Raw genomic sequence first — 26,332 nt, forward strand, 5'->3', positions numbered from 1 at the left:
GGGATTCTATAGTTTTTATTATAGTAACATTAACTTAAATGTCACTGTCAGTGCTAATGTCACTGTCATGTTACATCTGTCACATTTTAGCGCTAACTTCTGTTGCTGGTAGGCGGTAATATTGCACGTTTTATTGATTAAAGTTATAAAATTACTATTTCACGAAATACATCGAATGTGTTCAGATAATTAAAAGCAAGTTAAGCTTGCTATATTCATTAAAGTTAATAAATAATTATAAATTATAACATTCCAAACTTACGGTTCAAGATTTTGTTTTTGGACATTCATCACTTTCTTGATAATGTCTAAAGTAAAGCTTAACCTGATCGCTGCAGCGTGTGAAAACATGGGTATTGGAGCGAACGGAACCCTGCCTTGGAGATTAAAGTAAGTAGATGTTTAAAAACATGAATATTTATTTGTTGCGAGTGACCCACACCCTATGCTTCGCAGATACGAAATAGTACGATTATATATTTAATTTTTAGAAAAGAGACTTCCGTTTCGTATTATAATCTTTTTAGTTGTAGTCATTTTAAAAATAAAGTGCTTAGTAGGTAATTAACTTTACCTTACTATTTATTTTTATTAATTATCAAGTACTCCAGCCAGTAGTTCCTTAACACATTCACTGCTAGACAAAAAACGGCGCACTGCCCCAGAAACCGGTCGGCTATAGCTGTGTATAAAACAACCCGCCCAGCGGGTTCTCCGGCATCGGAGCAAAGTTCACGAGCGCCCACCAGGTTGGTTCCTGGCAGTGAATGTGTTAAAATGATATTGCAGGTTGCACTGAACCGTGACGAATGGCGTAAAATGAAGGAGGCCTACACCCGAAGGGTAGAAAAGGGCTAAAGAGAGAGAAAGAGAGATATTGCAGCTACATTTTGTTTTTACACCTGTAGAGTCTGTACGGAGTAGAATGTATTGGATTGGATCCAGGGATGTTGCGAACATCCGCATCCGCATCCGCAACCGCGGAACTTCCGCATTATTTTCAACATCCGCATCTGCATCCGCATCCGCAGAAATTCGATGCGGAGCTTATGCGGATGCGGATGTCGAACAAGTCGGTACAGGAACGTCTTAGCGGCGGCGTAAGTGCTAAGTAATTTCGTCATTACCTATAACGAAATCGTCTAGATCCAGAAAAGTCGGTGAAGTTACTGTTTATTAAATATAACGCACCTATATACTTGCTCAAACACTAAACGCTTCGTTTTTTTTTTATAAAAAAATACTTAAAATGTAATATTTGACGTTTTCTAAGTACCTAATCTTGACATCCGCATCCGCATCCGCATCCGCGGATGTGAGCCTTTAAATATCCGCATCCGCATCCGCATCCGCGGATGTCAAAAAATCTGCATCCGCAACATCCCTGAAATCCATACATTTCACAACTCTTCTCTTTCCGCACAGACCAAGACACCAAAGTACTTCCATTAGTGACATAAGTGTTTCATTACACTAAACATAAAGTTTAGTACAAAATACAAAAAAGTTCTTACAGATTTAAGAATTCGTGGTGTATTCCCATTCGTTCCTGCCAGGAACGGATGGGATTAGGTGTTTTCTAAATCATTCCCATTTTTCCCTGCCTCTTGTACGGCAGTGGTCACATGGAGCGGGGACAACTACACTGGGAATATTGGGATGTTTAAAATTTAGCCACAGTAACATTTAATATTGTACTCAGGAAAGAAATGGCGTACTTCACAACAATGACAACCAAAGTCACATCTCCCGACGGCGTGAATGCAGTAATAATGGGCAGAATCACTTGGGACTGTATCCCGGGCAAATATAGACCGTTGCCCAACAGGGTAAACATAGTCATGACTCGGCAGGTTGACAACCTGAAGAATAAGGTATCGTAATTTATTTATATGGTTTCTGACAAACATTAAATTAAATCTAACAAAAATGTCTATACAATAAGGAATAAAATATTACAAGACTTAGAATTGGCTACTTTCCTACTAGTCAAATCAGCTTCTTTTTTAGAACTGTCAAAACGATTTGTTAATATGGAATTTATATGAAAACGTGTGTAGTGACGTCACAGTCAACTCACCTACTTTTTAAACTTCCATCCGATTTATTAAATAGAAATTATGTTTTAAAATAACTGCTATCTATGTTTTTCTAATAATTATCTGGTGCTTTATTTCGTGCACGGTGTGAAATAATTTATTTTAAGTAGAGGAAAGTACCCAATTGGACCGCTATGTGGGTGGGTCTGTCTATAGATCTGTCTGTGACCTCATAGCTCTTAAACAGGGTTTTTACCAATTACATGTGTTTTTTTAAGTAGGTTTTCAAGCACTGGTTCTTAAACCGTTTTTTTACCAAAATCAGTTTAACCGTTTCATTGTGTTTCTTTTTTCATATTTAATTTATTTGAAGATAATTCTGTTTTAGGTCCCTGAAGGTGTAATAGTGGTTCCAAGCTTGGATGAGGCTATTAAGTACATAGACAGCCGGCCGGACATCGAGAGCACTTGGGTCATAGGAGGATCATCCATATATCAGGTAAATTGTGATGTTTTCAACCTAAAGGTACCACCATAGACTAGGAATCCTCTAGACTGAGCATAGTAGCGCTACCCCCTCTGCCACAAATATACGGTAGTTTTACTCCATTTTCGAGTAAAAGTGTCTTTGTGTGACGTCCGTGTTTTTGAACGGACCAATCACGGCACGGGACTCGATCACCTCGTCCCCCGCGCCCCAGTATTTTTGGCAGCATCGGTTTCATGAAATAATTGCTCTAAACTCCGTCTAGAGGATTCATAGTCTATGGGTACCACATTGTCGGTTGTCGATAGGGTTGATTTTAAATTGAAGCTATATGGAAATAGCGCCTTATTGACAACCGACAATAAGCTAACCTTTTGGTTGAAAATGGCACATTTATGGTTTATGTTGCGTTTTTCGTGGTGAGGCCAGCCGATCATTTCATGAAATGATTGTCACATTATGAAATAATCCTTTCTGAGATCTGGCTACTACAGTACATCAGATATATTGGAGCGGCTGAGGTGCTTAAAAATATCTGGACACGCACTCAACCTAACGCCTTGACAAAAGAGGCGTGTTCAGATATTTGTGAGCACCTTGGCCGCTCCAATACATCTGATGTTTAGTGATAACCTTTGACACTGGATATTATGATGAGACTATCAGTCCAAAGCTAAAAGTATGCCAGTATGCGTCCAAAGTTAAAACGGCCGTTTTTGTTTTGAGTTCATAGATATCTAGCAACATAGAAACTAGTTTGATGTAGGTATTCAAAAGGAACTTTAATACAAGATACAGTACGTAGCGGCCCCCTTTTTTAAATATATTTCGTTAAATTTAAATAATCACGATTATTTAGCAGTGGCGCTAGTGTGCACGTTGATGGGCTTGGAGGATATAATCAAACGGAGACGCCATGTCTGTAATTTTCTGTACAAAACAGTCTGCCGATTTTTGCGGGGGAGGGGAACGTCAAATGTATGCGTAACGTAAAAATAGCCATGTCAGATAAACGTCAGTCCATACATTGTGTATGACCGTTGGCCGCCTATTTTCGACAGAGGGGAAAGCCTGTTAATGGCTACTCCGTTTAGTTGTATCCTCCAAGTTGATGGGCTTTAAACCCTGCTTCGATCGCTCAAAAAACTAACCGCAACTACAATACTGACCCTGACTTCGTGACTGTACAACCCAATGTAGGACTCGGCGTCTTTGGTCCATTAACAACTAAACTACGCAACTAAAACCACGCTAAATTACACAACAATAAAATAAACAATAAGTATAGTTTGTAGCTTTCTAGTAGAGCCCGAAGGCTTATCCTATTGTCTATTGTTCAGTAAAACCGCACGTGCTACTTACCTGTAAAAAAGGGTCCTAATTATTCTATTTGGCACCTGAGCGCGGGCTAGTCCAACGCTCAAAAAACCAGTGTAGGTGCGCTCTCCGATAACGCGCCTTTGTTACGCATCTCGATGACACATTTTAGACTGGTTCTGTAGCGTTCGACTCGCCGGCACTCAGTAACCGAAGTACCGATTTTTTATGTCGGTGGTTGTGGCACGTGGCACGAGCGGTTTTACTTAACAATAGACAATAGGATTAGCCTTCGGGCTCAATTAGAAAGCTACAAACTATACTCCTTTTACTCTGGACAGAGATGAGAGACGTTACAGGAACTTAAAACATAAAACATTAGTCGACCGTAGCAGGCGTGTCTCACTCCGCGATTTCGTCGCTTTGCTACAGGTAGCTAAAAGTACATCCGTTCGGCCCCAATTTTGGGGAAAGCCATAAGCCGCGCGCGGCGCTGTCGCCACCTAGCGGACATATCTGTGCTGATCGTAACAGACGCGTTTTGTTAGAGAGTGAGTCTTCTGTACTTAGTACTATTATTCATTTTTCTTTTCAGGCAGCCATGGCGCACCCAAACTGTGGCAAGATCTATCTGACAGAGATTCAGAAGTCATTTGCCTGCGACACTTTCTTCCCAAACATTGATAAGCAGCGGTTCCATCTGGTTAATGAGGATGAGGTCCCTGAGGACCGGCAGGTCGAGGGAGACATCAGCTACTTCTTTAGGGTTTATAAGAGGCTCTGAGCACCTACTTTTACACTTTATATGCTAAGAGAGGTACTTGGTCAAGCAGATCTTGTCAGTAGAATAAGTTTTTGGCAAAAATTTAATGTTTGGTACAAGCTTTTATCGCTGACTGTACTTTTCTTACGACAGACAACGAATACTCATCGAGACAATTCTAAAAACCCCTAACACAATAGATTGTTCATCACAGAATTCCTATGGCCACCTCCTGTCTCCATCATCAGATCAGTTCGACAGTACCATATTATTGTATTGTCATCAGAACTACATACAGCTGCCAATTTTCATGACGCTACTATCCTTGGAAGATGGTTAAATTAGTTACCTTAGATTCCATTACATAGTTACATACAGGTCGACCTAATAAAAGCTTGTTAAAAAGGTGGCAAATTTGAAAAATGTAGGCGCGAAGGGATATCGTCCCATAGAAAATTTGAATTTCGGCCGTTTTTTTACTGACAAGATTTGCTTGACCAAGTATATTTGTTATGTACGGGTCTCTATTGTTTCCCATAAAGTTTTAAGTCATAATGTATTGTTTGTCCGCATTTTCGTTAGTTATAATTTGGTTTTTCTCAGAAACGCGTGACTTTTCAGGATTGCCATAAAACAAACCTATCTATAGGATAGGAAATTCCTGAAAAGTTAACGGTTTCAGAATTATGATAATCTGACGATCATTACATTATGACTTGCAATCATTATGTCAAACAAAGGGATCCGGTTATGTACAGTCAGCAGCAGAAGTTGCTAAGCGGGCCAGGTGTTCAAAATGATCTTGACGCGACTTTATTATTAAGAGAATAAGAGCGCGTCAAGGTAATATGTAACACCTCGCCCGCCCGCACGCTTAGCTTTAGCTCCCCTTACATTTATTTGTGGCTTTCCATAACAGAAGGGTCCTATTATGCTTCATGTCTGAAATTCCACCAGAAATTCTGATAGAAAGGTCCTTATTGCACTTAAAGCATAAGGACCCTTCTGTTATGGAAAGCCACATTTGTCGACCTTTTGACCGCCACGCCTATTTTATATAACTGCAATAGTAAACTTTATTTGAACGTATTAAAGTTCAGTTTGCATTGTAATGCAGGCTATGGCCGACTGGCGGTCACAGGGTTAAAATTACGCTAGCTTTTGGATGTTTATGTGACGTTATCTATAAAAGGGACCTTATTGTCGATGGCGCTTACGCCTTTGTTAACGATGCTCCGATATAAATACAATGCCGCGCGACGCTGAGCGGCGTAAGCGCCGTCGACAATACGGTCCCTTTTCATAGACAATGCCCCATATAATGTCAAAATGATTTACCAGAATGTTGTCATGTGATAAGGTGTTCTATTTATATTAGCAATAAAGTTATTTTTGCACTACCCTCCACTCGTTTTAATATACCTTTGCAAATAATTATATTTTGCACGAATTAATGACAGAGTCAAATATTAGTCACCAATCTTCCAACTGCCTCATTTTAAAAGCCTTAGTCCTCATTAGGGAGGGTCATTTTTACTTTTTTTTAATTTATTAGGGGGCACAGTTAAAAAAAGGTGCCATTTGGTAATTCATTATTGCACGTATTTTTATTTTATTTTTAGCTTTAATTTTACTGCCTCCGGATTTTAGTTAGTTTTTTTGTTAAATGTATGGACATTGTGAAAAAAAATGTTTCTTTTTGAGTACTTTTTTATTTATTTATGGCTCTGAACCTTTACCATGCTATTTTGAGCTAATAATGGTATAACTGTTTAGCTAAAGTTTGAATAAAGAGACGATACATAAATATACTCCGCAGACCATACAAAATATAACAATATTTATATGAAAACTTTGAAATGGATCCGGAGGCAGAAAATGAATTTCGATTACAGAATAATTCACTGAAACACATATTGAAACACTGTTTATTGGCATTATTACGCAACTTTTTGTAACTGTGCCCGAAGGATAACTAATACTTTTTTTTTCTCCATACACATGTGACCCACCCTAGTCCTCATTTCAACACAAAAATATTCAAACCAATAGTTGTAATTGTTTTTGTTAGGAATTAAAGTTCAAAGTGTAAAAATAAAACACAAATCTGATTAAGATTAACTTTAATCGTTATCAATTAATTATACATTTAAAGTTACCATTATTCTACATACAGCGTGTCCTATTCACTTTTAAGAAAGAAAGATCGAATAATACTTTTAGTGAAAAATACTGAAATGTGAACACGCCGTGAAATTATAATCTATACCTTACCCCTGAGCATAATACAGTATACAGAAATGAAGAAACACTCATGGTATGTCCGTACAAAGTTATGTTTGTTGGTTTGTATACATAATTATGCTCAAAACGGCGAGAAAGAATCGTAATACTAAATACGGGAATTAACATAACGACTTACCTAAGTACTTTATATATTTATTTAACCACTAAATAGCAAAAGTTAATTTTTGTAAATCATTTTTGCTAGTTCGCAGCTTAGGAAAAAAATGTGATTTTATATAATATAGTAAAGAAAGAAAATATTTCGGACTGGTGTTTTCAGTGTCAACAGAATTGTGTACAAAAAATCCCGTGAGTTCGAAATATTTTTACAAACATTTTTTTTTTGTTTTTAATTTTTTTATAGTTTTTTTTTCATTATTTTTTTCTTTTTTTCGCACTATCCCGGATAGGGTGAATATTGATAATACACGACGACATACATACTTGTTATTACAATAATAATTAATAAAGAAATTATTAAAATTTCTACTCCTTCAGATTTAATATAATAATGATTTCGAGTTAGCGTATATCCGAAGCTGAATTTGTAGAAATTAAGTACAATTTTACTCGTACGCTTGTCAAATACAATACTGTTTTTAATAAGATCCAAATTAATAAAAAAATAGGGCAAACACTATCAGAAATAATCTAAATCTCTTTTTGTAGTGAAATTTATTACCAATGTTAATATCTGCCCTAAAGTATACATAATACTTTAAATCAAGCAATCGAGTAAGATCGATATAATATACTTAATATCTAAATACTAATATAGACTTGTTGCCGCTTTTACTCTAAGCAAGCTGTGACATAGTGATTGAAATGTGCTGATCGAAAATACTACCTCAACGCCTTCTAGATAACTGTAACTTTTTTACCCAACAGCTAAAACAAACAGCCATATTCGAACTTTAAGATACGTCAAATACTAGATATTGAAACGATATGGATTGGATATGTCAGTGTGTTTCTTCAAACCAACACGTCACTTTTGACACTGACATATCTTGGTGATGTCTAATAGATATCTAGTTCAAAATTGGAATCGGACCCACAGTATTATTAAGGTATACTTTTAAAAAGCTTGTTTTATTTTTTAACCGGCCACCATGTTTTAACCGGAGAGTCAGATGTTCTGTTATTGAACACCGGTAAGATATTTTTATTTATGAAAAAAAAAAAAGTTCTGTGTTTATTTATAATTCTGTTGGGTAAAAGTTAAAGATCGCAACACAACTGTAAGGCCAACTATTACTAAATCGCACTACTGCCGAAACCTGATTACATTCGAGTTGCATTGAGCAATGCCATCTTACACTTTTTTGAGTAAAGAATTTCAAAATGTTAACCGCTGATTTTGGTTCATTTTTTATATGAATGGTCGACTCTGGTGGTATAACTCACATGTTTAAGTATGGCACTACTTCAATCAAATAGATATGATTCTGTCGTCCAGTCTTTTTGGAGGATTATAGTTATTTGTTTTATAATGGTTATAATTAAATGAAGTTGAAAATGCCTCAGTTTCGTATAGCTAGTCGCAAAAAAACGAGTTTTTTTTTACAAATTTAGACGATCAATGTGTGAATTACAAAATTTCCTATGTTGGCGTGTGAGAGATGTGATTTGCAAGATTTACTGTCATATTTTTTAAGTCCGTGACCAATAAATACGATGGAAAGCGGTCACCGCAGCCTACAAACGCTTGCAACCTCAAATCTTGGGAATATATTTAACTCCAAAACGCCCTAATTTCACACTAGATATTTGAGACTGGACACAGAATCATACTTGTGCCATAGAGAAATATAGTAAGACAAGAGTGCTCACTCCATACATCAGTTCAGACTATTAATTTCAGTGTCTACATCTAGCATCGAGTAGCGGAACTATCAGTACTGCTACTTGACAATAGATGTAGCAGTACTGATAGTTCCGCTACTCGATGCTAGATGCTAATAGTCTTTTTGGTACTAAAACTGATGTAAGGAGCAGGGATGTTACAGAGCTCCGTTTCCGTTAAGTCGGAACTTCCGTTTGGTATTACACATCCGTTTCTGTTCCGGTTCCGTTACTTTTGAAACGGAAGTTATATCGGATGTCAATGCTTAGCGCGGCAGCGGGACATGAGCGGTGTACATCAAAAACAAACAGGTTTATACCAGTCATTCGCTCATAGCCCCGCTTGCCACGTGCTGCAGTAATTAGATGTTCTGGTTTATCCGTGTTTTCGAATTTAAAGTACCTATTCGTGTATGTTGTGTTGTGTAATGTATACCTACTGATAGAACTGACTCAGGCTCCGGTTCTGGTTCCGGTTCCGTTTCTGGTTCCGATAAACTAAATTTAAAACATCTGGTGGTTCCGATAAAACCACATCCGTTACATCCCTGGTATGGAGTGAGCACTCTATGTATTTTTTCCTCTATGCTTGTACTTACTGCATGTTGTAGTGCAGGAACATGTAGTCGGGGTTGGCGACATCGGGGGGGAGGAGCGGCGCGGTGGGGGGGAGAGGGGAGAAGCCCATGAACATGAAGGTGCGCAGGAGTGTGGCGCGGTCGCCGCGGGATTTCAGCACGCAGATTATGCAGCTGAAATATAAAAACATAGACTCGTGTAGTCGGAAAGACATATTTATTATTTAGGACCCGCTGTTTACAACCGCTTGCCTGACAATATCAGAGATGCAGCTACTACCGCGGCGTTCAAGGTTAGGTTAAAAAAGTGGCTCTTGCAAGAGCTATTTTATGACTACAAAGAATTTTTACAATTACCTTTAATGATGTAATAATATATAACCATAGAATATAATATAATAATATGCAAGAATATGCAATTATGATACCTATGTAATTCTACTTATACTTAAATACTATTGTATACCTACTGACTTATAACGATGTGTTATTAATAATAAATTTCATTTCATTTCATTTCATAAATAAAATATAGTTAGTATAGGCACAAAATAGATACAGTACAGAAATCAATCTACATACAAAGTGCGCTCGAGCAACGCACACATAGACACTGCTCACGGACACGATATCTCGGACCGGTTGGGACCAGTGCGAGCGCGAGTGCCATCCGCTTGAGACACGCGCCTGTGAACTTTTTTGTGCAATAATGGAGAAACAAAAAAAAGTTATTATAACTGTTCAGTGGACGGTTGTTTGAATTCAACATAAAACGATGAATTGTCGTTTTTTAAGCTACCAGTGGTTTCAGAGAGGTAAGTAAGTATCTGCTTGTATTTCGATGGTTCGTTTTAACGTTAAACAGAACAGTTAGGTAGGTAGGTACCTATGTACCCCGCCCCGGCCACTACTAGATACGAGTGCCACTACCACGATAGTTTTTTGTGCATAAATCATAGTTGACAACCCTAGAGCGACCGCCGAGCGTAGGTATGAAAAGTGAAGTACATACATGTGATTGACTTCTGTACTGTATCTGTTTTGTGGTATAGGGATGATGACACATGTTGCATTTTATAACAAAATCTAGTAAAATAGATAGCAAATGAGCAATTTATTACAATATTACATAATACAAAAATACAGCACCTGAAAGTTTCAAAATTTTAGTTTTTTTTTTACTTTCAAAAAACCATTCGATTCCTCACATTTTATCCAAAGAAATATTGCTATGCAATGCAATATTTCACCGACAATAATGCAATTTTCTTGTTTTGGTCATACTCCAAGATGCGATCTCAGTGACCTTGACGTCACGTTCACATAGCGATTTGTTATGGGCGTTTCGCGAGTGAAGTACGACTGTCGGACTTTGACTATCATTTCTGACTTTTGTAATTGCTTTAATGCAATGGGTCCCATACAGACATTTGATCCTAAAAACAAACCTGATTTATTGATACAATTCTAGCCTATTAGCATAAACATCGTGCAAATTCCAAGACAGATGACGCTACGAAAGAATAGAACTTAAAGATTCCACAAATTTAATTAGTGCTGTGTAATTAACGCTAGTGGCCTATCGGTAAGAGCGTGCGACTTGCAATCCGGAGGTCGCAGGTTCAAACCCCGGCTCGTACCAATGAGTTTTTCGGAACTTTTGTACGAAATATCATTTTATATTTACCAGTCGCTTTTCGGTGAAGGAAAACATCGTGAGGAAACCGGACTAATCCCAACAAGGCCTAGTTTACCCTCTGGGTTGGAAGGTCATATGGCAGTCGCTTTCGTAAAAACTAGTGCTTTCGCCAATTTCTGGGATTAGTTGCTAAGCGGACCTCAGTCCCCATGAGCCGTGGCAAAAATACCGGGACAACGCGAGGAAAATGATAACTTAACTTTTATGCTGTCGTGAACGCGGGTCGTATTTTTAAAGACCCTTGGAATAAGGCATTATTAAATACTTACTGAGCAACATGCAGGCGCTCTTCAGCGAAGTCAAGCAGCAGCATGAAGCTCTCCTTGCTGCCGGCTTGAAGCTCTCCTGTATAACGGAGACTTGGCATGACTGTAAATACTTACTGAGCAACATGCAGGCGTTCTTCGGCGAAATCGAGCAGCAGCATGAAGCTCTTGCTACTGGCTTGAAGCTCTCCTGTATAACGGAGACTTGGCATGACTGTAAATACTTACTGAGCAACATGCAGGCGCTCTTCGGCGAAGTCGAGCAGCAGCATGAAGCTCTTGCTACCGGCTTGAAGCACTCCTGTATAACGGAGACTTGGCATGACTGTATAAATAAATACTTACTGAGCAACATGCAGGCACTCTTCGGCGAAGTCGAGCAGCAGCATGAAGCTCTCCTTGCTGCCGGCTTGAAGCTCTCCTGTATAACGGAGACTTGGCATGACTGTAAATACTTACTGAGCAATATGCAGGCGCTCTTCGGCGAAATCGAGCAGCAGCATGAAGCTCTCCTTGCTGCCGGCTTGAAGCACTCCGGGCAGACGCAGGAACATGGTGTTGCCTTGAACCACCTGCAATAATACAAGTAATTTATTCTATACCGAATATAAGTGTTAATTGGAAGTATTTTCTTTGTTTAAATCAACAGATCTAGAAACTAGTCTATTCCAGGAACTAGTGATTAAATCCTTTAGGTTTCCATACTATTCCTTCCTTCCTTTAGGAAGGAAGATTCTGAAAAAACTACGCCAAAAACGCGTCTTGACTGGAAAAGCGTATTAACCATGAAAAACAAGTATGAAAGCTGCGTTAAATGGCGTAATATGCGATAAGTCGTATTAAACGTGATCGAGGTGGAATACTCACAGCTTCCCAACGGGTGACGGTATTCTCGGTGAGGAAGATTTTGAAGTCGATCTTCACGGGCTGCCGATCCTTACGCTCCAAGATCTTGTTAACCACCTGGAAATTTTAACCATTTGAAATATCAGAATACAGAATACAGATTTTTATTGGTAAAAATAAAAGTACATTTTACAAGTCAAAATTAAGTAAATAATCAATTTGGAATTGGCTAGGCTTTCGACAAGAATTAATGTTTTTTTTTTCTAATTTTGATAGGTACGAAGCATACACTTGTAAGGGTAACATTCCATTTTTAACCGCAGCAGCACGGCTAGCACATGATTATCCGCGGGATAGCTCGCGCCGCGAGAGACGGCAGTCGCCCGTCACAAATTTCTATCTCTATCTGTCAATTCCTCGATTTTGGCAGCATGAGTTCGCACATCGAGAAAAGAGTTCCACGAGAGAGAGCCATCCCGCGCGCGACTTAGCCAATGTGGCCATTTATACATGGAACAAACTTTTCATTCGTGGCAACACTGAATCGGTAAAATAATAATCGGATAAATAATGAATAGTCAGCCTTAGAAACGGAGCGTCCCTAGTCACGATAACTTTGTCTCTTTCTCGCAGTATGAAGAGTAAGAAATAGCAAATATTATTTTTAAGGCGAAAATGTCAGTGTCAATAATGTCAATCAAAATTTGATTCGCTTTGTCGTTACAAGTTGGAATATATTATTATAATTATCAAAAGATTACCTACCTATTCATTAAAATACAACTCCTTACGAATAATTGGCGTTTTGTTAAAAGTTTTGGCTAACAAAATACCATCTTTACGAAGAAGTCAAGTTGTAAGTAGTACACAATTCAATCTTCATAAAGCTCTTTTCCGTTGTCTTTTGCAAAAAAATTACATTCCTTTTAAATCTTATTTACAGACTAAATATCTTATGCTAATCCCCGACATATCTCCGTTATGGCTGGCTAGCCACTGCATTGCTGGCTTCGAAGATAGATTGAATGACAATCATGCACAAGCCTGTCATCAAACACGGAGGTATTCTCTACACCTAAGCATGCTGCTGCTAACCGCAGCCCTCCTGCCATCACGGAGGACATAGAAGGGCTCAAGTTGGGAACCTACTCCGTGCAAGGACAGTCGAGTGTTGATAACACTTCTCAAATAATGTGACTTTTAAATAAATACTACCAAAAACTTTAAATGATTTTATTTACTTTGACCTTTTTGAGATAGGTACTCAGATTTAAGTACGATTCGTCGGAGTCGGAGCGCATTTCACATTTGTATGCCCAAAGCCGGTCGGCTGCTTGCGGATCGGATGGCTCCGGACGGATTCTATCGCTTCTGCCACACATTATGTAAATAGGTACACTGAAAAAGCACTCCGGCGCGGCCCAACTCCAGCCGGTCGGTGGGAATCGTAACTTAAGGATTAGGCTAGTACCAACTCGTACACTACAAAGTAAGTATTACGGCTGTGGTCTTCTGTGAGGTGGAGGTTGAGTTGAGCTGCCAGATTCATTATTTGCATTCTTTGTGGAATGATGTTTCACAAAATTTCGTCTAAATCGGTTCGGCGGATTAAGCGTCAAGAGGTAACATATAGTCAGCAGCAATAGTTGCTAAGCGGGCGAGGTGTTCAAAATTACCTTGACGCGCTCTTATTCTCTTAACAATAAAGTCGCGTCAAGATCATTTTGAACACCTCGCCCGCTTAGCAACTATTGCTGCTGACTGTACATAGGTACAGATTCACTTTTTCATTTACTTATTATAAGTAAGGTTGATGCAATATTCAGGTCGGGATTGTGTTGTTTATATCCCACAATGAATGGAAACACCTAAGGAGCGACATAATATAGGTTGTCAACAATAATTGCATGTAAAAATACGCGTGTAAGTAAATATAACGAGTTAGCACTGATTGATAGCACATAATTGTTTCGCGGATTAGCAATGTAATATTTTTGTATCAATTATTTATGTTTCTATTAATTATCCCCCAGTCAATTCGACACCAACGGTTTGCTTTGTTGATGAGGTCGTGATCGTACAATCTTAGGCTTAGATTTTTTTCTATCGGATTTTCGTTTAACTTAAGAGAACAAACAAGTCATTGTGAAAAAATATAATCATTTTCGATATTAATGGCATGATCATGAAACTCAAGATTCAAATTATACTTAAACAAAAAAGTGTTGTAGTATGAAATAAATATAAAATATGGAAAATTATCTTTCTTTTAGAACAAAAGTCAACAAAACTTCGACCAAATGCGCTTGTCGCGACCCTCTAGCCTCGAAGACAATTTCTCTCATTTTGACGTTCAAACGCGGGACATTTTGTCTCCCATAGTACACTCGTGCTACGATTTTCGAGAGTATCCCGCGTGGAACTGTCAAACGACAAAATTATGTCGCTTTGACATTTGTCCGCGAGACAGCGGGTTGTCGCGCGGCTCTTATGCTACCGATTCGCGAGAGAGCTCTATATCGCGGCATTTTCTCGCCTGTCGACTGTCGCGCCCATCATGTGCTAGCCGTGCTGCACTACTGGTACTGAACGCGCCGCTGTTACTGTCAATTTCCATAGTAAAATTGACAGTAGTGCAGCTGTCGTTGGAAATGGACTGTCACCTTAACTTGTAATACTATCGGATGTCACTTTTTTACAAGCTTTTGAGAAACGGGCCCCAGACAGATAAACTTTCAAAATATATTTAAGCTAAGTTACTAAAGTGACGATGAAATCAAAGATGGAGCATAATAATATATTAAAAGTGGTTTCACTCTCGACTTGAAAAGGTCCAAGATATAATCCCTATAATCAGCTGGAAAAATATTATATGTACTACAAACTGGCGAGTATTTCTCAATTTTTTTTCCATTCTTCATACTTATTGTTTATCTTTCGATACTAAGTTCTTTCTTACTATAGCTGGTCAACCAAATCTTGTCAGTAAAACAAGGCGCGAAATTCAAATTTTCTATGGGACGATATCCCTTCGCGCCTACATTTTTCAAATTTGCCGCCTTTTTCTACTGTCAAGATCTGGTTGACCAAGTATATCTTTTCAATTAGTCTGACAATACGTACCGCTTGCTGATGCTGCGTCTGCAGCGCGGGATGGTCGGAGCAGAGGCTCTCGGCGCTGCCGCTGAGCGAAGACGCGCTGCCCCATAGTAGTGCGCTCAACAAGTCTCCTGGAATATTGCAAACTTTTGTGGTGAACTGTGATAATGTGATACTTTTCTGGTTTTCCCCAAGAATTGTTACTCCAAAATGCGTAATGGGTATGTTGCTAAGCTTCCCTGAAACGGACCAAAGGGGCAGTCCACAAATTACGTCATCGTAAAGTGTTCTGTAAGAATCTATTTTGAATAAAAATATTATGATTATGATCTATTTTTGAAGATTTTTGACCCCCGCCCCTCTAAAATCATCCAAAAATCACGCTTCGAATGACCCCCGTTTCATCTTACGTCATGCTACCATCAGCCGATGTCCAGACCCCCCCCCTAGTTTGAAATGACGTAATTTATGAATAGCCCCAAACTGACTTCCAACAGTTCCAACCAGATGGACACTTTGGAAAAAAACACTGTATACATAAAAGCGAGTCACAACAGATCAGTCTAATAAGCTTTGGCTTTCCAAAGCTCCCCTCCCCTCCAATTTCTTTAAATTGGAGGGGTTATATCTAAAAACGAAGAAGAAAACGTACGGTTGTTGTCGTCGTGGGTGGGGGTGGATGGGGTAGCGGGGCTCGAAGCCCCGCCGTTCACCCCTCCGGGCGGTGCCGAGTCGTTCGCTGGGACATCAGGACCACCTGGTAATAAAATAACAATCAATTCTATAACCGTTTAAGGTGCTCAACATACTCGTATACGGTATATTTTCTATTTTTCGTGGAAAAGAAAATCGATCAATTGATTTTTTAATGAAATCTACACACGAGACCTACTCACTAAAGAGAGGCTCATTGACCACAGAAGCCAGGCGCCTGAGCACACTTTGTGAATTTGCTAAAGCATTCGACTGTGTAGATCATTGAATCCTCAATTTAAATTCGATTATTTTAACTTATCTGTTGTCTTAACTCTCATTGCATCATATCCACATGGAATAAAAACTGTTGTTGTATTATATGCACAATTGTAATTGTAACTGAACTGTAGTAAAATTTATGGAGTGCCTCAGGGTCCTATATTTGGTCCATCTACATATATTTATTGTTAATATAAACGACATGACACTGTTTAAGCGCTTCCTGTAGCTCGTCTAGTAGCTCGGTTGCTTTTTCAGCATTTAGAAATAGAAATAGTTTATTCATGACAAAAAACACATAAAAAGAGAAACAATAAACAAACAAATAACATTACATAACATAACACATAAATTAGCCACGAAATGGTCCCGACTCAGCATGGTGTCAGCCTGGATGGGCCAACGCTGGTCTTCCGTCGAGGCCGATAGAGGGCCTGTAACCCTAAGCTATAGGTACCCTAAAGGTAAAGGTCCACTTACCACAGAGGCCCGGCGCCCAGGCACAGCGAGAAGCACTCGGCGTCCGAAGCCGAGACGGCCGAGCGCTTGCTGCCGGCGGCGCTCAGGGACGCGCCATCGCCGCTGTAACAAACAAACAAATATTATAGTCCAAATTTTATATTAAAGGAAAAAATAGAAAAATTACGCTTCCGGCAGGACTTGAACCCGCAACCTCCGCAATCCGTGCGTTAGCTCTGCCAATTGAGCTACGGAAGCCTACCAGAACCTTGCGATTTTTTCCATTCCTTCCCTCATGCATACACGCCTTTGGGGTGGCGTATAGCGACATTTATTTATTAATATTAATTTATTAATTTTGAAGCGTAATTTTTCCATTTTTTCCTTTAATATAAAATTTGGAATATCGCTCGCAGACGTAATCTGCATGTTTAAAAAATTGAAATATTATAGTATAATACATTATAAGTTATAACGAGCCTATTGTGTCCTACTGCTGGGCAAAGGCCTCCTATTCTTCCATTTGTACCAGTTTCATGCTACGTCTGGTCAGTCTCTCAAAAAAGAGTTCTAGTTATCCTGGCATCGCCGAGGATCCGGAGTTTTGACTCATAGGGCACCCACTTCGTGACTCGTGACCCACATGTTTCGCAATGCACTCATCACAATGAAATTATCCCAATGTAATAATGGTACTAAAATAACTAAAAAACCATTTCTTATTACGCAGTTAATAAGGTTAAGAGTCTTTAAGACAGCTGATACGGCTGAAGGACTATTTTCTATATTTTTACTTAGAAAAAGCTGTCGTCATTGTATAGCTACGCTGACTATTCACACATCAATGATTAATATACCTACATATTTTATATAGGTATACACGTCTTGCACAACAAAAATGGCCTGATGGAGTTCCGTGGAAGCTTATTCAACAAACATTGCGCAGTTTCAAATTAAGTCGCAACTTTCCAGAAAAATAAAAACTTTATTAGGAATTCGCCTTTATTGTAAAAGTTTAGTTATTCCGTTGAAGAAGCTCAATTAATAAAAGAACCGTGAACTTACGTACACGTGAGTCACGTGACCCGTCTTTGGGTAAAGCACGTTTTAAAGAACACGCGAGGGTAAGTAAATAGAAGAAAGTGGAATGAAAAGTGAATTTAAATTTCAAGGACAAATTTCAACAGACTAGACAATCCAAGACTAATATGGTCCAGAAACTATCAGTAAGTACATTGAGTACAGTCGAGTTCATAAATATGCACACATTTCTTCAGCTTTAGCCATTTGCAATAAGGTAGGGTTGCCCACCGGTCGCCAAAAGAAAATTTAACCAAAAATCCCGGTCGACGTCCCTATAGTTATGGTAACCCTTCAACTACTAGTATATATGTATACTTGTATGGTTTTGTATGTGTCTATATACGTGCATGCAATGTACAGTCTTCAGATACATCGTAGAGGCCAAGGTGTTCACAAATATCTGAACAGAGCCTCTCATCAAGAATTGCATGCTCAGATATTTTGAGCCCCTTGGATGCTCCGATATATCCGATGCAGATAAGGCACATTGACAGTGATTGGAATGTAACGGAGGAATAACAATATTATTCATGTCATGCAGATAGTGTCCGGACCGCATAATAATTATGTAAACAATAGATAGCGATGCTGTTGCCGAGTCTAAATTATATCAAAGTTATTATGCATTGTTCTTCCATCTAAATATTCTAAATTCAAATATATAAAAAAAAAAGCTTTGTCAAATAGATAACTGATACCGTCAGATAACGCTCAGTCACCTGTGAAACTTGAAACATATTCTTAAAATTTTGTAGATCTTAACTAAGACAGTTTTTTTTAATTCAATACTAAAGTGTTTTTAATACTTTCAGATAAATTCCTATCTTTTTTTAATTGTGGATTCTATTATAAAATTAAAGAAGTAGGTAGATGAATTATAAGATAAGTATATAAACTATTCGTTATCTATATCAATTACTAGGTACGGTACAGGTCAGTTAATATGAACTCTTCGAATGAGATAGTGTAGTTTTAAATACATATTACTAATATACCATCCTTGAAATGACTAAGTCCTAGCAACGATAAGTAGATAAGGATAACCTTAAATAGTAAACGTCAAGTGTCAACTCGTGGTACGGCTACTGTACTTGGTCATTCCGTAGATAAGACTTCTCATTATTAATAATTACATCATTGTTTAATAATGAGTTTACGTGTTATTCTAAGAGATATAAGTACAAAATGTCTCGTAGAACAGGATTCCCAAAGTTGACTGTAGGGCTTCCAAATACCGGACTTCTCACAATACCGGTATTAATACCGAAACTGTCTTCATCAATATCGGGATCCCGGTATTGAATATGAATCGCTTAAAAATATATAGTTTTATTAAAAAGAGGAATTAGAAAGGCTCACTGGAATACCAGATATGTCCTAAAAGCTATTACAACAATAAACAATCAATGCCGCCATCTGCAATAATTTTATTTCGCACTCCAGGTTGGCAATAATTTTATCCAATTTGTTGACTTCACCTCACCAGTCACATTTGTAGTCCAACTTAACCAACCAGACAATTGTTTTTTTTCAAATTTCCGTCAAAATTGGTTTGCCATTATTACAGTTATCCTTGCTCTTTCGTTTTATTTTTTGATAAAATTATAAGAACTAATTATGTTAATGTCACTATCATCATATTCATCACTCACATAACTTCAGAATTCATCCACCACCAACCACCAAATATTTATCTGACGCATAGGCAACGATCTTGTTTCAATAATAAAATGAGGGTTAGAGACCAGTTAGAGTTAGACCAAGTAAAGTCTGCAACGATTTTGATAGCATACGCAGTACGCAGTGCAAGTGTTATTTGTACGTCATAATTTCATAGAATTTTGACGTTTAAAATAACACTTGCACTGCGCGTGCTATCAAAATCGTTGCAGACTTTTCTTGGTCTAACTCTAGATCCGTCTGACGTTTAGTAAGCTTTTTGAATTTTTTGATACAGCCGAATATATTGGATTTAAAGGGTTTATACTAGGGCTCGCGGTCGAGTCCGTGTTTCGTTTACACGTTTCGAATACCCGATTCCGAATAACACGTACACGGTTTTCTGGCCCGTTCCGCACGTGTAATTAAGAAACGTGTAATTAAGATCCGTTCCCACGGATAAACGGGTATTCGAAGAAACGGATCTTATTTACCCGTGGCTCCGGAGACGTCCTTGACGAGTAGCGAAGGAACGAACCGTCGTAGGTACTTAAGAGCTACAAATGAATAGACAAAAGATTCATGAGGAGTTTCTGTCATATTTAACCTATTTTCGTGGTTCATAGAGTCGAAATTCAATAAACGGTTTACAAAACCCTTTTCTGAGCAGGTAGTTTTTGCTTGCAATGTTGCAATACGAGTAGAAAATTAGAAATACAGTAGGTATACCTACATCCTACTATCAAAATAGTATTTTATATAAGACTTCAAATACTAATACTTTATGGTTTATTATATAACTTGATAGCAATAAATATAAAGTGCTAGTAATAAAAAATTAAAGCAATAAAGAGTATAAAGAGAAGACTGTACGACAAAAACTGGCCATGCATGATCTGGTAGGTATACATACCTACAATATTCTTACCAATTGCACATTATTAAACAGTTCTTATATTTTTAATAATCTGTACATATAAGTCCTATAAGTATAATTATAATTAAAATTCAATCAATTGTCAATCATATTACTGATATTACCTACAATGTATGTGTGAGTTTTCTCGAATAGGTATATTTTATCGAATAAATATTCTGTCAATAAGAAATGTATATTTTTTAATTGTATAATTTTTTAACTTACGTAAGCCAGGCATCTATAAGTATTATAGTAAACCATGTAAAAATGTACAAATAATCATATGTATCTGCCGCTGCATTTGTTACAATTTCTTGTGTAGACGTGTTCACCTTATTACTCCGACATAAAGCTTATAATTGGTTGTGGCAGTTCTGATAATGGTTTGGGAACCTACTTGTTTTCGGCGATATCAGACAAAAGGATATTGTAAAACAACACGTTCTAATGAATGGAACACCAGCGGCCGGCATTTATTACCTGAACACTAGTTTGAAAGTGACACAGTGAATGATTACCAATTTTGAGATCTATTTTAATGTTTTTAACAATATAATCGCTAGGTAACCAAGGTAGCATGGGTTTTTAATTTTAAGGTTCTCGTTTCGAGTGCCGCTTGTGTGTACTTTTTTTGCATCGTTGGCAGATTTGCTGTTTTCGCTCAGCAGTAAATTGATAATAATAAGAAATAACCACGAAGTAATTCATACTTATTTTCTTAACTGTTATTTTTAACTAATATAGGTAGTATTTGTCTGCACATCTATTCTTCACGAAACTATATTACTTACACAATTATACATGTATAAAATGTATTTCTTTGATTGAAATATAATTATATTAATTATGTAATTAATAATGAATATGTTAGCTTAAAAGCAATAATAGTAAAAAAATGAAGGTTTTAATTTAAACTAGGGACGAGTAGGTTTAAAATTAAAAATAGTAGACAATATAGGATAGGGACACCTACTTCGATTAATATATTGTATAGTTGGCTAAATATGTTATATCAACAGTCATAAAAAATTAAAAAAAAAATCGTACGCCAAACGAGTTCATCTGAAGTCAACATTCAATATTAGACCTTACATACCCAGACCTAGAGCATTGATTGGGTCAACCTGTTTCGGATCCGTTCGGGCCGGTGTTAAGTACCCGTGTAAACGGAGATACGTATCTGAGAAACGTGTCTTGGGAACGTTTATTAGAGACGTATCCGGATCCCGGCGGTTCCGTGTAAACCGTGTTCTTAGCACCGCCGGGCTTAAGAACACGGGTATTCGTTTCGGCGTGTAACACGGATACCGGGAGCCCTAGTTTATACTGCGCATTTCCCTCATTTTTTAAAATACCGGGATCCCGGTATTGCCTTTAAAAATACCGGTATTGAAAAATGCGGCTAAAAAGACGGGATCCCGGGATCCCGAAATACCGGGATCCCGGTATTGGAAGCCCTAGTTGACTGGGATCCGATCCACCTTACTAAAACTTGCACAGGACCCATATCTTGGCCGACTAAAAAGAAGATAAAATATTAACCTTTTCCACGCCGTGTCAGACACAAAAGCTGTCACTCAGACGCCACATCATTGAAGTGTCAAAACTGAAGTTGAGCTTTATGCACGTAAGTCGATGTTGCTCTGTGGTCTGTGACCGATTAATCGGTCTTTGGCGTTGAACCTACGGTGCGGATATATCGGTCATTGGCGTCCAAAATATTAATGGTAACGTTCAGATTCCCTAGTTACCTGAACCCACAATGGGTCGCGACCCATAGTTTGGGAAATGTCGTTCTAGAAACTTCTCAAGTTAAAACTTTTAAAACCAATCATCTCGCCCATTCTTAAGCCCCGTCTCCATATCGCGCGGCAAACCATCGAACATTGGCTCGCGCTGCAGCCGCGCACAATGGATACCGGGTTGGCTCGCGAGCCCGCGAGTTGGCTCGCAAGCCAACCCGGTATCCATTGCGCGCGGCTGCCGCGCGAGCCAATGTTCGATAGCTTGCCGCGCAATATGGAGACGGGGCTTTACATTTTTTTGTATAGTAATACATACGTCTTTGACCTCGATTTTAAGTACGTTTACAACGTAAGTATATCAGTTTCAGTTTATCAGTTTATCAGTTTATTTATTGCATCCATGGTAGTTACATTTGGTGTTACATAGTAAAAGTAAGTTTCACATGGGCCCTGGTAGGGCACAGCAATAGTCTTAAATCTAAAATAATTATGCTAGGTACTAGACAGTGTTAATGAAATAGTTGTATAATTTAGGTCCTATAACAATGGTTAGGAGATTGTAATTTAAATTTTAATAGCACAAATTTATTAATGTCTAGTAGATATTATTGATAATTGAAAATTGAAATTAACATTGTAGGGTAGGTATATAATATTAATTTATTTAATAGTTATGTCAAGATTTAGAAATATTATGTTACACAATGTTTAATAATCATATATAAAAGATAAATGAAATAAAATTAATAAAAATGAGTAATAATTAAAGCTAATAACATTCGTGATCATTTTTATCTTCCAAGAAATCAATCAATCAATCAATCAATCATATTTATTGCACCATGGTTACAACAAGAGATGTTACAACATTTATACAAGTAAGTACCTCATGGACCCTAAAAGGGTATGACAAACATTTCCTTAAACTAAGATTTATAATATTTACATATGTCATGCAATAAAGCACAAAAAGTAGCATCGTATTAAATTATATAAATAGAACTAATAAATTACATATTAAAGCTATCTGCGAAGAAATCATTAATAGAATAATACACTTTTCTCGCAAGGAACCATTTCAATCTTTTTGCGTATGTTGTATCCCTTTCCTCTGCCTTTATAAAGTCTGGAATATGATTGTAGCATTTAGCTGCTGCATAAAGAGGGCTTTTCCTATATATTTGTAATTTAGGCGCGGGTAGCTCAAGTTTGTATTTTAGCCTTCGATTTGGCAGCTGTTTGAACAAGTGTATGTTTTTTTTGACATAAATACATAATTCTAAAATATAAAGACATGGTAGCGTAAGTATGCCGTGCTCAAAAAAATGTGGCTTGCAGCTATCGGGTTCTTGGATACCCACCAATGCACGAACGCATTTTTTCTGCATAACAAATATGTCGTGGGCATCTGTACTGTCGCCCCATATTACAATCCCGTAACGTAGCCAAGACTGTGTAAAGGCATAGTAAGCTGACAGTGCTGTACCAAAGTTTGTTGTCTTTCGGAGCGTAAAGAGTCCGTACAGAAACTGAGATATTTTCGTTTTAACGCATGCGATGTGAGTTTTCCAGTTGATATTGTTATCTAAAGTAACACCTAGGAGTTTTAAATGCTCTACTTCTTCAATTTCCGTGTTATCTAGTGATAATTCTAACTGTAGAGGCTGTATAAGTGAAGCCTTGAGGAAATCTTTTTATCGGTAGGTTTGACCCGTACGAGTATGTACGTCATCGGTGTATCGGCTCGGTTACTTATCTTTCAACTACTAACCGATTTTAAGTTTATTAGCACCAAAGTTTTTCTTAATACACAATTCTCATTATTAGAATCTCTCTCAAAACAGTCAAAACTATTTGCGTCGGAGGTTAATAAAAAATAGTTGGTGACAGCCTTTTGGCCAAATATATGGGCCATTTTATTTAAAGTCGTCCCCTAAACGTTTTTTTCCAAAATTTGGATTTTTCATGTTATTTCTACTCAGAATCATGAGCTCTTTTGATCCTAATAAGAAAAAAAGTGTCCCAAGATTTCCATACATTTTTCGATCTTTCCATTCCGAAACCGCCATACAAAGTCTATGAAAAATGGTAACGGAATGGGAAAAAGCCTTGGGACACTTTTTTTCTCCTATTAGGATAGAAAGAGCTCGTGATTCTGAGTAGAAAAAACATAGAAATTCACAAATTAAAAAAAACAGTGTAGGGGACAACTTTAAATAAAATGGCCCAATTTGCAACACATTCTCATTGCCATGGTACAGTCGCCATCAGATATATCGGAGCGGCCAAGGTGTTCACAATATCTGAACACGCACTCTAACGCCCTGAGGCCTGACAATAGAAGCGTGTTCAGATATTTGTGAGCGCCTTAGCCCCTCCGATATATCTGATGGCGACTGTACATATATTCTAATAGGTACCTACGTAGAAATTGTATTCATCCTACGCATTATCATCCATGTATTTCAAGTACCGATAAGAGAGAGCAACAAACCAGTCGACTGATAACGACACACGCACTGTAATCTATTGAGGCGACATTATATTACATCGATACAATGTACCAAAAATAAAACATTCGTTATTCTCTCGTGCTCAGATACCGGTACTGACTAGGTGCAAATTTACCGGTAAAATGGTGAAATGTTTCGAGTTAAAAAGTAACTTGGAAAGCGGGATAAGGGGTCATCCATTAATTACGTCACACGTTTAGGGGGAGGGAGGGGGTCAAGAAAATGTGACATGGGGGAGGGGGGAGACACAAACTTTGTGACGTCACTTTAACTTCATCAGTAACCGAAAATTTATTTATATGTTTTTATTCGCTGTACAGTTAAATAATGAGATTTTGGATGTAACTTTCGTTGTGTTATAAAATTTCTAATATTTATATATCAAAAATATTTTTTTTATTAAAAAAATAATGCCGAGTTAATATTGTCGATTTCGTTGAAACAAAATTGCCTAAAATGTGACGTCACACCAGGGGGGGAGGGGGTTTGCAAAATGTGACCAAGTGTGACAAGGAGGAGGGGAGGGGTAAAAAACCTAGAAATTCGCGTGACGTAATTAATGGATGATCCCAAGTTTGAAAATGGCAAATATCTATAAAACCAGATGCACTTATATAGATACTTTAGCAACACTTACGCTACTACTGCAAGGCTTATCATGAGTCATGACATCTTGCTTAGGTACTGTTCCTAAAATAGGTTTTTAGTTTAGTTGATATTATTACCCATTTTCAACATTATCCCACTTTCGAAGTTACCCCAATGTACAGTCAGCTGGAGAGAGGAGTGACCCCCCCCCCCCCCCCCTTGCAAACAAATTTCTATACAGGGGAGTCACGTCTCTCTACCGCTCACTGTCACCTAACCTAAATCAGTTTATAAACAACACAATGTAAATATGTACATATCAAAATAATTCTCTTTCGTTTTTTTACGGGTTTTGCGATGGCACGCCATAAACTTATTAAAAAAAAAGACAAAAAAACCTACTCACCAGTACTTGACGATCATGACCATTCTTCATAAAAAATAAACTTATTATATACAACAACAAAATACAATTCGTACAAAACTAACAACAAATACAAATATACCACAACCAACGGAATGTTTTAACTAAACGGTTTTTTTAACGGCAATTTTATAAAATATACTTTTATGCTGTAATTTATATACAGCATATTATTTTTTAACTGTTTTTTTTTGTCTTGGGGGGTATTTCGACGTCCGAATTATTTGATTTCCTAGTCGCTACTGATAGACTAAATAAAGCTGGAGCTAAACAAGAGTGCCAAATGTAAAAATAGATCGAAAGCGGCGTAAAAGACGATTTTAGTGCGAGACCGTTTGTTATTACAAAAACAGTAGCGGCCGGTGTCTGTCCGCATGAGGACAAAACACACGTGTTTCTAAATTAGTAAACAAAATGGTTTTTTTTTGTTTTAGTGCGACTTTTTTCACATCACTATTTTAAGTTTGGAATAGTTATGAGTTATGAACAAGGATAACCCAGACGCATTGAAAGTGTTATTTTTTTATTTACTATGGAAAATTCCCTATACATATATGTATTTTGAATGTATTTTGTGTTTTTGACGTGAGTCGCATTTGGCCAGATTGGACTGGAGGCTCACTTTTAATTGATAAGAAAGGCATTTCTATTTACATTTCATTTAAAATTGTATATCCCACCGCGTCTGCGGAAGCCATGATGTATAATATACTCAGTTTTTTGAAGTGATAACTTCTTTAGC

The 26,332-nt window shown here is 37.7% G+C and overlaps 2 protein-coding genes across 2 annotated transcripts; one reads left to right on the forward strand and one right to left on the reverse strand.

Moving 5' to 3' along the window:
* Nucleotides 1-250: 250 nt before the first annotated feature.
* Nucleotides 251-4,627, forward strand: LOC134659247 (dihydrofolate reductase). Its single transcript, XM_063514891.1, has 4 exons — nt 251-390; nt 1,703-1,874; nt 2,428-2,538; nt 4,439-4,627. Exons 1-4 carry the CDS (start codon nt 305-307, stop codon nt 4,625-4,627), a joined length of 558 nt encoding a protein of 185 aa, XP_063370961.1. The 5' UTR covers nt 251-304.
* A 4,705-nt stretch (nt 4,628-9,332) lies between these two features.
* On the reverse strand, nt 9,333-25,915 carry LOC134659243 (ornithine decarboxylase antizyme 2). The gene is given in 8 exon segments (XM_063514888.1): nt 9,333-9,489; nt 11,740-11,852; nt 12,148-12,243; nt 15,250-15,356; nt 15,878-15,974; nt 15,976-15,982; nt 16,681-16,782; nt 25,573-25,915. Coding segments are annotated over 8 exon segments (702 nt in total). The 5' UTR covers nt 25,596-25,915.
* Nucleotides 25,916-26,332: the final 417 nt, after the last annotated feature.

This window comes from Cydia amplana, chromosome 24 (genome assembly GCF_948474715.1).
Source record: "Cydia amplana chromosome 24, ilCydAmpl1.1, whole genome shotgun sequence".
In the NCBI taxonomy this organism is placed as follows: Eukaryota; Metazoa; Arthropoda; class Insecta; order Lepidoptera; family Tortricidae; genus Cydia; species Cydia amplana.